The sequence below is a fragment of the Vombatus ursinus genome, unplaced genomic scaffold, assembly GCF_900497805.2.
Source record: "Vombatus ursinus unplaced genomic scaffold, bare-nosed wombat genome assembly UNPS02009132.1, whole genome shotgun sequence".
Classification (NCBI taxonomy): Eukaryota; Metazoa; Chordata; class Mammalia; order Diprotodontia; family Vombatidae; genus Vombatus; species Vombatus ursinus.
The window spans coordinates 14780810-14794650 of NW_020948910.1; the positions used below are offsets into that span (position 1 = coordinate 14780810).

The 13841-nt window shown below is 37.7% G+C and overlaps 1 protein-coding gene across 2 annotated transcripts in view; it reads left to right on the plus strand.

Annotated features, from left to right (window-relative positions):
- Positions 1-12168, plus strand: part of ALDH8A1 (aldehyde dehydrogenase 8 family member A1) — a 31067-nt gene extending 18899 nt beyond the window's left edge. For both annotated transcript variants that reach the window (XM_027850621.1, XM_027850622.1), the window contains exons 5-7: positions 7088-7344; positions 9460-9621; positions 11022-12168. In XM_027850621.1, coding sequence (XP_027706422.1) covers positions 7088-7344; positions 9460-9621; positions 11022-11474 — 872 coding nt within the window. In that variant the 3' untranslated portion in view covers positions 11475-12168. The remainder of the gene's footprint in view (positions 1-7087; positions 7345-9459; positions 9622-11021) is intronic.
- Positions 12169-13841: the final 1673 nt, after the last annotated feature.

The window sequence follows — 13841 nt, forward strand, 5'->3', positions numbered from 1 at the left end:
ACTGACAGAAATCTTAATTTACAGGGCTCCCTAATAATTTATTGGTTCCCCTATCCTATTGCTCTTACACCCAACACAAATGCCAGAGCAGTCACAGTACTTCCATATTGAAAAAAGTCTACTGAAATGCCACATCAGTACCTTGGATAGGGAACAGAGCACAATATGAGATCAGATGGTTCCTGAAATATTCAGTCTAAATCTATTTTAGCTTAACTCTAGTTCACAAATTACTCCTACTTGGTGAAAACAAAAATAATACCACATACTCATGTGGATAGATATAAAAGCACTTATTAATTACTTAGAATATTCCACTCACTCTTTTAAGCATTGAAGATATAAATATAACCAAGCAAGACAATTTTCGCCTTCAAGGAGATTACATTCTAATAGGGAAAGACAGCACATAAAGGGGAGTGGTAGCCAGGGAGGAGTGTCAACATAGTAGTGTTGATTTGATTACTGTTTTGAGAGGTGAAGTTGGAAATTCCATGGATGTGGAGGTGGGAAAGGAGCAATGTGAGAATCAGGATGGCATCACCATGCCTGAAAAGTTATTTGGCTAGGCCTGTCAGGCTGGATAAGGTGAAAGCTTACTAATTAGAGGCTTGGTCCCGTGGTATGGGTCTACTTTTTGGAAAGAAGAGAAAAAAAGAAGAGGAAGAAGAAAAAACTAGAATATAGGTTGCATGGTGTGGAAATGATTGAGAAGTGGCATAGTGAGCTTAGGTATGGACTAGATAAAGTGAAAGCTTACCAGTCAGAGCTGAAAGTCTCAGGAATTGGAGCTCAGTTTCTGGGCAGAGGAGAAGGAGAAGGAGGAGGAAGAGGAAGCGGAGGAGGAGAAGACTGGAGTATAGGAAGCATACCATGAAGATGGTAATATCTTGTTTGTGATGTATACTCCATCATTAGATGGGTTGGGCTCCTTGACTCACTACCTATAGAGTGGGTATAGATTCTTTCCATAAACCAGCACCTACTGTATTCTATCTCAAATATAATATAATCATATTAATATAATAGTCATAGTAATAGTTATAATTTTAGAGAGATACCTGAAGTGCAGAGGGGCTCAACGACTTGATATGGTCTATTAGCCAAATAGAGGCTGGATTTTCGCACAAGATGATGTCAAACTATTTTCTCCCTCCTTCCTTACCTTCTTTCTTCTTTAACTTCTCTCCCTTTTCTCTTTCTCTCTCTCCTCTCTTTAATTCCTCCTCTCTTTTATCTCTCTCCCTGTTTTCTCTTTCCTTTTCTTCTCCTCTCTTTCCTTGTCATATGTCCGCATTTGTATATGCATATATGTGTATATGATTTTGTGCACACACAAACACACATATACTCTGTGTATTCAACAAACATACTATCATTTTATAAGTAATAGATGCTTTTACTAAACCCTGGGCCCTTGCTGTGTGGAGTTAATAATCCAAAAGATATCTTGCACACAGAGAAATATAATATTGGAATATGCTGATAAGAAGAGTATGAGTGATGTGTTAGGAGTTCTAGATTGGCTATCACATTTTAGTCTTTTCAGAGACCACACTTAGCTTGGATGAGCGCTTCAGGCTCTTGGTTGTGTATAGTTAACTTAGCCCATGTCCTTGGTGATAAAATCCTAATTCAAAGAAATAAAATCCAACTTAATGTCTAGGTGTCCCAGTCCTTCAATGCATTCCTTGCTGCTAATGCCAAATGTTTTCCTTCTTTCCTGGTGTGTTCACTGATTGCTGCCTTCAGGCCATTTCTTCCATTTATGCTCTGTTCTGTGAAGTTATGTGAAGCATTACAAGGTGAGATTCTTGTAAAGGATCTCATTTATTCTCCACCTACTCCATCTATTTAGAGAAGCCTGGGCTGTCAAGTGACTTGACTTGAAGATTTAAGATTTGCTATATAAAATTTTTTATTTCTTCGATTATGACCTGAATAATTTTCTTCCCAGGGAAAAGGCTGCTCCTTTTCAAAACACAATCAATGTTTGGTCAGAATGGTGAGCAGGAACAGAAAGAATATCCAGAAACATTCAGTTCTTAACAGTATTAACGTCAGCCCACACTGAGACATCATCAAAATGCTAATGCTTTTCTATAAGAAAAAGCAATCACACTGGTGAAAAGGAACTAATTTTTCTCATGTGGAAAACATGCAGCTTAGATGAGATTCCTCTCATCTTTTCTACTTTTAAAAGTTTCTATAAATATTAGAAATCATTCAACCCAATTTTCCCCTTCGGACTCCCTAGGGCCTACCTCCCCACTGCCACCTCAACTCTTCCTGGGCTCCCGTTGAGTGTTCAAATGCAAGACCCACTCTCGGCAAAGTTGTAAAGTGGACGGTTTGTGTTTGGGATGGGATCAGAGGCCTAGAACTAGAAGGAACTTCAGAGGAAATCTAGTCTCACTCCCTTATTTTATAGATGAAGAAACTGAGGTCCAGGGAAGTTAGATGACTTTCCTATGATCACATTAATAAGAGATAGCAGAGCTATGGCTCAAACCCAGGTCCTCAGACTCCGATTCTAGTGCTCTTTCTGCTGTGTTGTGCTGTGCTGCTTGGGCAAGGCACTTACATAGGGAAATATTGTTCCTCATCAGGAAAATGAAGGAGTTTGATTAAATGGCCACTGAGGTCCTTTCAGCTCTAATTCTGTATTCTTATGATTCTCTTATCCTTCCCCTCTCCTTTTTTTTTTTTAATTTATTTTTTTGAGCAAGGCAATTGGAGTTAAGTGACTTGCCCAGAGTCACACAGCTAGTAAGTGTCAAGTGGTCTGAGGCAGGATTTGAACTCAGGTCCTCCTGACTCCAGGGCCAGTGCTCTATCCACTGCACCACCTAGCTGCCCCCCCCTCTCTTTTTTGTGTCCCTATTCCTACTGTTTGAATTCCTTCGGTTCATTCATAAAGTAAATTGAGTCTCTTCCCTCTAAACCCCACTTCCTGATCCCAATATCCAGTGTTCTTATTCTGATTCCCAACTATTCAGGGCCCTCTACTGTCATGGCCTCAAATAGATTTGCCTTCATTTTGATAGAAGCTCATGTTCATAATCCATCCTTTTCTCCAGGTCCAGCCTGGTAAATGAAGTTAGAAAATCAATTTTGGATAGGATTTGAAAGAAACAGGATAGCCCACACCTCCAATGTTTCACCACCTAGTATAATTTCTGAAATTTCAGGGAAAGAGTTTTGTAACTTTTACCCTAGAAAGTTTTAGGGTTTTTCAGAATTCCCTGTTTAAATGTAGTTGCTCCTGGAAGAGGTAACCAGACCCCTAAGCTTTTATCATTGAAAGTTAGAAGAGGCCTTAGAGATTGGTAAGAAAGTAGGAGTATATCAAGACAAACTCCACTAATTTCATCATTTTTCTTCTGGCTTCCTCCTGTTACACATATTCTTTCCTATACCTCATTCATTCCCTGAGGGTCTTGCTAGGTAAATGATTCGATAATCTCTTATCAACCAGTCAGGTAATCCTGTTATCTCCTAGTAAAGGATTGCTGACTAATAAGCATACATTTCTATTTGTAAAAATGAGCTCTTGGAGCACAGTCTTAACCCAAAAGAACATATTTCTGATGCTGGGAATTTCATAAACTGTGACAGGGAAAGAATATTTTGGGGGTACTTTTCAGGGTACACTCTTCAGATTGCTACATGCAGGCTGTAGGCTAGTCAGCCAATGCTTAGTCACCCCTTTGGGAGAAAAATATTCGTCTCTAAGCAAGTATGACAAGTATTTCCATGCCTGCGCCTGTATTAAGTGTATGTTTGTCTGCATGTCCCCAAGGCAGGAAGAGCTATGTCTGATCTTTACAATATACTTCCGTACTCATGGTACCAGAGACAGCATCCTCAGGAATAATCTTGAGATAGTAATTATGGGATTTAGCACTAGAAGGGGCCTTCAAGATCCCCAATTCAATCTCCTCACTTTACACTCTACAGAAAAGAAAACTGAGTCCCAGAGAGGTTAAATCACTTGCCCAACATTACACAGGAAGTAAATAGCAGAACTGAGATTTGAACCCAAGTCTTCTGACTCCAAATACATTATTACTTCCACTGCATCACACTGGTGTTTTTTTTTTGTTTGTTTTTTTTTGGTGAGGCAATTGGGGTTAAGTGACTTGCCCAGAGTCACCAGCTAGTAAGTGTTATGTGTCTGAGGCAGGGTTTGAACTCAGGTCCTCCTGACTCCAGAGTTGGTGCTCTATCCACTGTGTCACCTAGCTGCCTCATTATACTATTGATAATAACTGATGTTCCTATATAGGTTTAAAGTTTTCAGAGAACTTTAAATGCATCACCTATCACAACAACTCTATGTCATACATATAACAGATATTCTACTTGCCACTTTACAAGTGAGGAAACATCTGTAAAGTGGCAATTAGGATATCTGTCGTATGTACCTCATGTTGTAATAGGCCCAGAGATATGTGCTCTATCCAAATCTATGTGCTATATCCATAGCTACCAAGTGTCAATGGCAAGGTTTAAACCCAAGTCTTCCTGACTCCAAATGCAGAACTCTTTGCATTAGACCATATTACTGCTGCTGTTTTAAGTTATGCTACATTCATGGCAGGTGTTTCTGGTTAGACCAAGACACTACACTCTTACTCACTTTTATACCTGTTTACAGAATAAAGTTAGAGTGAAGGAAATGGGTTTGAACAAAAATTTACTTTGTTAATCCAATCTTTCATTCTCCCTAGAAATTAATAGAAAATTTAAAAAAAAACCTCTTTCAAATGGAGAGGTCAGAATGAAGTATCCTGGCTATATTAATGCTTATACTTAGAGATCATTTCTCTTCCTGTTTTTGAGATCTGTCTAGGGGCTGCTGAGAGATATGGACCTTCATGATTGACTAAATTAGGAATGTGATGGACCTTCTTTCCACTTAGCGAACCACTTCAGTACCTGAAGGTGCTGCAGGAATCTCCCAGAGTCCCAGGCATCCTCTATGTTACTGGGGATGGTTAATGGATGAATTTGGGAAGTGTTTAGCTTGGAGACAAGAAGTTATAGGGGGAACATGATAGCTATCTTGAAATATTTTAAGGACTATTTTGTTGGTTAGATGATACCACTTGGGCTAGATGCAAAGAACTAGGAACATTTTGTGGAAGGTGCAGAAAGACAGATTTAGGATCAATGTAAAAAAAAAATCCAACTTCTCAACAATTAGAAGTACCAAAAAGTAGAATGTTGGGGATGGGAGAGAGTTAGCAATGGTAGAAATACACTACCAAAAAAGAATAAAATATATTTTTAAATATGTGGAGGAAAACAAAAAGAAAGTGAAGAAGGGACATAAAATAGTACCATTTTGTTATACCTTGTTCAAAATAATACCTATTTTTAAAAATTACATAATGGAAGTTCAATTTCTTATACAATTATCTTTCTTGTTCTGTTTTTTTAAAAATGTTTTTGTTGATGATTGGTACATTCATAATAAAATTTAAGAAATAAATTATCTCCCTTGCCCCCCTCCAAAAAAAATTGGAATGGGATGTCTGAAAAGGTCATGGGTTCCCGGGTAGAGCAATGACCACTTATCAAAGTTATCTGAGGTAAAGGGCAGACCAAATAACCCCAGAGACTCCTCCCAACTCTAAAATTCTATGATTCTATGAACTTGACTTAAGCCCAGCTAAAGTGAAGAATTGCTTAGCTGAAATAGGCAGCCACAGCCTAAAGGGTAGGAACAAGGGTAGAGAAGAAACTGATATTCTCCTGCTGCATTCTATTCTACTCCTACTTGTGCCCCACCAGGTACCCCTGGAAAGCCAAATGTCCTTTGTACTCAGATGATGGAGAGGGGGTATAATGGTCTTTCTAGGGCTCAAAGAGCTACCTTAAACATTGGGGAGATTTAGGCTCAGTCTATACCAGCAGCAGGGCTCTAGGAATTGCTTCTGTACCATCAACCTGGACATATCACAACTCCTGGCATGATGAAGAATAGGCTGATTATATTAGCATTATGGAATTCCTGGTTTCCTTAATAATAACTCAGATGCTCTTTCTTTGTGAAGCTAATACCCTCCTCCTGAATTACCTTGGATTTATTTTGTATATTATTTACTGTACAGGCACCCCACTTAGGAGCATAGGAAATGTACTGTGATCTGTAATACTCTCTTTCTCATGAACTTATGCAGGCAGGTACTTTGTTTATTCTTAGGGAAGCCTGATCTCTAATTGGAGGAGAGGGCTTAAACTCACTTTCTCACACTCACTGGCTTCATTTCAAATCCCCACCACAGAGATGATGCTATTTGCAGTTTACATTATGACTCATATCTGGTCTCCTCAAAGAGAAGTCAAAAAAGATATGTAGTGGACAATATAATTCAGATATAACACAGGCTGTTTATTCCTATACAGAAAATAATGATAAACCTCAAACACTCACCCTGTACATGGACAGAATGATTTAAACGGATTCACCAACAATTTATAACCGTGGTTACAGTCTACTGGGAGTTTGGTAATTATGCTTCATTAGTACATAAAACAGTTTTTGTAAGGCTTAGCCAGTTTTGCTTTCACCTTTCCCTCGCCTAGGCAGGATTGCCTAGACAAGATGTACTCACAGCCCCTTGTGACTTGATAGGAGACAGGACAGCACCCTTCCCACACTGGATACAGCTCAGAATAGTCTTTACTGTTTCCTTCCTCAGGAAGGAAAAGAGTAGTAGGAGAGGAAGGTCAATCTTTGTTATATCTACTAAATTTCAGCTCAGCAGCTGAGTAGCAGACTCTTTATCATCACAGAGTACAAACCCCTAACTCATATCTAACTAGACTTAGTCTTAATGTAAGCTTCCACCAGGAATGGTGGCTGAACATGCTCTAAAGATAGAAAGGTCCAGATAGAATGAAAGTTCCTTGAGGGAAGGGACTCACATATTTTACTTTTGTCTTCATATCCCCAGAAGCTTTGAACATGAAAGATGCTTAATAAATGTTTCCTCAATAACTCTCGAACTTGAAGGAGGTCTAAAGACCTTAAGGCAAAGAAAATTAATAACCACAAACATCATTTTTTTCCACTTAGGGGTTCCACCAGGCGTAGTGAATATCGTGTTTGGAACTGGGTCCAAAGTAGGAGAGGCTCTGGTGTCTCATCCTGAAGTTCCACTGATCTCGTTTACTGGGAGCACACTGACAGCTGAGCGGATCATGCTAAAGAGTGCCCCCCACTGCAAGAAACTCTCTCTGGAGCTTGGGGGCAAGAATCCTGCCATCATTTTTGATGATGCCCATCTGAGCGAGTGTATCCCTACAACTGTCAGGTCCAGCTTTGCTAATCAGGTCAGGGGAAGTGTGTGTGTGTGTGTGTGTGTGTGATGTTTAGACCTGTTGTTTTTCCTTTTAATCCTTTTAAAAGCTCCTTATTTTGTCATTATATGTTCATATCAAAAAGACAAGTGGGTAGTTTGGGTAATTCCATAAAATGGTGAAAAGAAATAATGTTTATTTTACTCAGCTGATAGGACTATTCAATCACATTGTTGCTAAGTAAAGAGTTAATAGAAGAAAAAGTACTGGATTTGGAGTTGGAGGACCTGGGTTTGAATCTCAGTTCTACTACTTATTAATGTTTTAATTAACATTTTAATCTGGTTTGAGCTATACTTGGCCTACAAGTTGGACACCTCTGCATAGGACATCCTAGTCTTGATTGCACAGATGTAGTCTAAATAAATTGTGTTTCCTCCAAGCACTTCATATCATTGTATTCATATAATAATAATTATTACAACCAGTGATATGCTAGTAAATGTTGAAAAACAGGCTCTCCGGGGGTGGGAGTAGGGAAAATGTGTATATGACAGACATTTAAATTTGATCTGCATTGTTAACATTTTTCCATCACTTTCTTAAATCTAGATAATCAGCAACAAAAAATAAAGCAAGCCCTGATTTTGTAGCATTTGCTAATTTCTTTGGTGTAAATACTCATGTTGAAAATTTTACAATCTCTGCTTGTGAGCAGGTTAGCACTCATTTCAGCACACCCATAACACCAACTCAAATTTATATAGTACTTTATGAATTGTAAAGTACTTTTCTCACAATACTGTGAAGTAGGAAGTACCCATATTATTATCCCCATTTTACAGGCAAGGAAACTGAGGGTCAGTGACTATAAGTTATTTGCCCATGGATCACACAGTAAGTGTCAAAACCAAAGTTCAAACCTGATTGTCTCAGGCCTCAGTTTCCTCATTTGTAAAAAGAGGATTGAACTTGGTGATCTTTAAGGTCTCTTCCAGCTTTTACATTCCATGATTCTATAATGTGCAATGATGTTATAAAAGATTTTGAAGTCTTTAATGCCAGTATAAGTACACATTCCCCTATACTTGGAAAGAATAAATAAGCATTCAAAACACTAGCCAAATATTTGCACAGGACTGTGTTTATTGAAACGATGAGAGCAATGATTCATCTTGATTTCCTCACAATCTTCCTCTCAGAAACAAGAGATGAAAGCAGAGTAATATTTATTGTTGTTGCTATAACTCACATTTATATAGCCCTCTAACTTTTACCAAATATTTCCCTACCAACATCAGCCCTGTGAAATAGTGTACATATAATTATCTTAAATTTGCAGATGAAAAAACAGACCTACAAAGGTTAAGTGACTTGCCCAAGGTCACACAAATTGTAAGCATTAGAGGTAGGACTGTTAAACAACTGTTCCCTAAATCCAGTCCCCTTTCCACTGGCCCATGCTTTTTTTTTTTATTCCTAGGTTAGTACAACAATAGCATATATGTGTGTGTGTGTGTGTGTGTGTGTGTGTGTGTATGTATATATGTATATAAATACATGTATATGTTGAGGTTACATATATTCTCTCCTATACCTCATTCCCTGAGGGCCTTGCTAGGATTGTTGTCTGGATAAAGAAAACAACATGATTTAAGTGTTGATTTGCTCTAGCTGATAAGTCAACAACTCAGTATCTATTTATTAAGTACCTTCTATGTGTGCTACGTATGCCTGGCACTGTGTGCCAAGAACAGGAAATATAAATATAACCAGAGGGAAAGACAGTGCATGCCTTCAAGTAGACTACGTTCTAATAGGGAAAGATAACACATAAAAAGGAGCTAAAATCAGCAAATATGTTGAGTGTCCCTGTTAGCCTACCTTCAAAGGGCTTACAATTTAATGGGAAGCCCTGGGCATGCCTGTACCTACACACACACACACACACACACACACACAGCCTCTAATGATATAAAGCAATATACAAGAAGTGCCAAGTGAGGGCTACAAATGCAAGTCTTCTATCTGTTCATAGGAAGGACAGATTACTGTGGACTGGGGTGATCAGTGCAGGATTCATGAAGACAGGGCTTGAACTGACCTGTAAAGAATTATGTCATTCTTACAATGTTCTTTACCTGTCAGGGTGAAATCTGCCTCTGTACCAGCAGAATCTTTGTCCAAAGGAGAATTTATGAGGAGTTTTTAGCAAGATTTGTTGAAGCCATAAGAAAATGGAAAGTTGGCCCCCCCTCCGACCCTACAACCAGCATGGGAGCTCTGATAAGCAAAGCCCATTTGGAGAAAGTAAGTAAATAGTTGTGTAGTAAAGTGTTCTGGAAAGACTTATAGAAGAAAATCTCTTAGCATGTCACATCACAAGGGAACACTGTGGGAAAAATTTGTTTATTATTATTCAGTTTTAAGAAAGTATGCCCTCTGAAGAGCACAATTGCTACTTTTTACTTGTCTCTGGACAGTTCATGAAAAAGAAATAACTAAATAAACCTGTGATTAAAACAGCCACTACATAAAAGGTACCAGGCTTAGGAAGTCAGCTTCAAGAGGCCGCCCTACTATGTGGCAAAGAAAGAACAATTGTCAGTCCAGTTGATCAACAGTAAACTGGAATACTATTAGGACGAGGCAGGCAGGGAATTCCATGGCCGAAAGTGCTTTATAGAAAATCCCTGTCCCGTAGGTAGCTATAGATGAAGGGTTCTTAAACCTGGAGTCTACTGATACCACACCATTCTCCATGAATTTCGATGGGAAAAAAAAACAACAAAACAAACAAACAAAACCCCAAACTCTACATCTTTAATTTTGCTAACCTCTAACAGAAATTTATCATTTTTTCCAACTATTTAAAAACATCATTCTGAGGCGGGCTCTATCAGCTTCATTAAGCTACCAAAGGGGCCCAAGATACGAATAAAGTTAAGAACCCCTGCCATAGGTGGAATTTGGAAACTGTCTGCAGGAATATCCTTATTCATCTGAATTACTGTGGTCCATAGGTGATGAGTGAGAGCCATCTTGTTTAGAAGTGATTGAATCACCAAAGGGAAATCTATAGGGCTTTGAGATTTAAAAGATTAATTGATTAAGCTACTTCCTTTTGGGGGATTTTTAAATCTTTTTCCTGTAGCCAGAAACAGTTAAGATGTTCCTTCAAATGGGCTATCTCACTCTCTGTCTACAAGTTAGATTAGGTTCAGTGTCTAGGAAAAGTTTTTTGCTTATTGGAGGGTGAGGGCTATGCCTAGACCATGCAGTAGTTTTATTTTTAAAAATCTAGATGTGGAATGAATAACAAAATCAAAACATTTAGTTGAACAAATATTTATTAAGTAATATTAATGTGAGAAACACTGTACTAGGTGCTAGGGGTACAAAGGGGTACAAAAATATCATAATCTTGGGCCTCAAGGGCATTCTTTTTTTGTAGCCAATTATCACTCAGATATCAGAAATAAATGAAAGAATAAACCTCTTTCTTTGGCTGGCTACCATGGCTTGCTTACATGGCTGCCACTAGGTTTTGAAACATAGTCTTCACATCTACTTGTTCATTTTTCTACTGGTAACACAGACTTCTCAGGGAGGAGCTTATTGGGTGGAATGACATTGATCAGTGGGGGTAGATTGCAGTTAGGAGAAGAAAGAGTAGACAGTGTTACTAATTAAGAATTCTTTCTACTTAGGTTAGAAATTATATAAAGAAAGCCTGTGCTGAAGGGGCAAGAATTCTGTGTGGAGAGGGTGTGGATAATTTGAACCTCCCGTCTAAAAACAAAGGGGGCTATTTCATGCTTCCCACTGTGATCACAGATATTAAGGATGAATCCTGTTGCATGAAGGAAGAGATATTTGGTCCTGTTGCTTGTGTTGTTGTCTTTGATACTGAAGAGGAAGTGATTGAAAGAGCTAACGACGTGAAGTATGGCCTAGCAGCAACTGTATGGTCTAACAACATTGGAAGAGTTTGGCGAGTATCTAAGAAGTTGCAGTCAGGATTGGTCTGGACTAACTGCTGGCTCATCAGGGACCTGAACCTTCCTTTTGGTGGAATGAAAGCTTCAGGAATTGGCAGAGAGGGAGCAAAGGACTCATATGACTTCTTTACTGAAGTAAAAACAATTACTGTTAAATATTGATCTTTGCTTATGGAAAAGTTGTTATGGTAAATGTCTTTTAATAGCATGGTTACTATATGGTTGTGAATAGAAATTATAGAATGAATTAATTGAGGATTAAGAGGTTACAGAAAGCAAATAGGCAATTTTGATTATATAAAATTAAAAAAAAAACATTGTTGCACAAACAAATCTAATGCAGCCAAAATTAGACATGAAGCAGGTAAATGGGGAAAAACATCTTTGCATCAGGTTTCTTGGATAAAGGTCTCATTTCTAAGATATATAGGAAATTGACTCAAATTCATTATAATAAAGGCCATTCTTCAATTGATAAATAGATAAAGGATATGAACAGGTACTTTTAAGAGGAAGAAATTCAATCTATCAATGGTCATAAAAAATTATCCACCTCACTAATAATTAGATAAATGAACATAAAGAAGCTTTGAAGATTTACCTCACATTTACCAGATTTGCAAAGTTAACAAAAAAAGAAAATTGATAAATGCTGGAGAAGTTGTGGGAGGACAGGTATACTAATATCCTGTTGGTAGAGCCAAAAACTGGTCAACAAGCCATTTTGGAAAGCAATTTGGAACAATGCCTCAGAAGTTACTAAACTGTAACCCTTTGACAGAGCAATACCACTATGAAGTGTAAAATCCAAAGATATTAAAAAAAAAAAAAGAACTCATATGTACAAAAAATTTTAGAGCCATTTTTTACAGGTATTTGGAGGTGTTTGGGGGAAAATTCAAGCAAGTCACTGCTTTTACTCTGCCATCTTGGTTCCGCCCTCCAAAAATTTTTATAGAAGCTGTGTGTGTGTGTGTGTGTGTGTGTGTGTGTGTGTGTGTGTGTGTGTGAAGGAAATAGAAACTAAAGGAGTCCTTATCTAAAAGGGAAAGGCTAAACAAATTATAGTATGAGAATGAGATGGAATACAAGACAAACAATTCTAAAAGACTTGGGAACTCTGATCAATGCAATAACCAGTCACAATTCCAGAGGACTCATGGTGGAATATAACAGCCACTTCCTCATAAAGAAATGATGAAACATGGCCAATGGGGAAATGTGGATTGCTTGACTATGCATGTTTGTGACAAAGGTTTGTTTTTCTTTTTTCTTTTTTTTTCCTGGTGGGGTGAGCGAAAGAGAGAATATGGATTTTTGTTCATTGAAAAAAAAAACCTTGATTTTAAAGAATGAGCTAATTGACTCAATTCCCCAGTTAGACTCTTCAGCTCTACTGGATCAGTGTTTTGCAGACAGTTGAAAGACAAGATGCTCTCTGTTTCTAGTTCAGGGTAAAGAGGAGGCAAGATTAAAAAAAACTGAGCTACTTTGGGCATCTATGTTCTATTTTATGGTTCTACATCATAGCTTTCTTATTTTGTTTACAATCTTACAGTTTCCTAGATTACCAGGTGCTTCTATGTTCATTTATGGTGATACAAATATATTCCAAATGTAATAATCATTCTTGAAAGTTATCCATAATTGGGAGTGGGGAGCAGGATATCCCAAATGACCTTCTCTTCCATTTGCCTGTATAATTGCTGGGAGCACAGTATATAAAGTGATAAATTTGAAATTAAAAAGACCTGAGTTCAATTCCTGCCTTAGATACTACCTCTATGACCCTGGGCAAGTCACTTCATCTTTCTCAGCCTCAGTTTCTCACCTATAAAACAAAGGTAATAATAGCACTTGCCTCACAGGGTTGTTGTAGCAGTGGTGTCAAACTCAAATAGAAACAGAGGCCACTAAACCTTACATAAAGATTCCTGTGGGCTAAATATTAACTTAGAAAGCCACATATTAATGATTCAACTGTTTTACTGCATTTTTATTTATTTTGCTAAATATTTCCCAAATGCATTTTAATCTGATTTGAATTACATTAGGCACATAGTGGGCCATATGTAGCCTACAGGCCACATTTTTGATCTCTCTGTTCTGAGGATCAAATGAGATAAAATGTTCCATGCTTTGCAAACCTTCAAGTACTACATAAATGCTATTATTATTATTATTATTATTATTATTATTATTATTATTATTATTATTACTGTCATTATCATTGTTTTACATCAAATACCTGAATAAGGCCTAAGTGAGTGCTTAACCTAAAAAATGAGGAGAATGGAAGAGGAGGTCCTTTTCTTAATTGCAACCAGGGGGAAATTTCACAACCAGACAAGTAACAGAGTGTACAAAAGACAAATATATCCTTTTAATCATATATAATTAAACTTTTGCATAAACAAAATCAATGCTGCTAGAACAAGAAGAGAAATGGCTAAGGGAAAATTTTGGCATCTAATATCTCTGATAAAAGTATGCTATATGGATTGATGCTGAGTGAAGTGAGCAGAACCA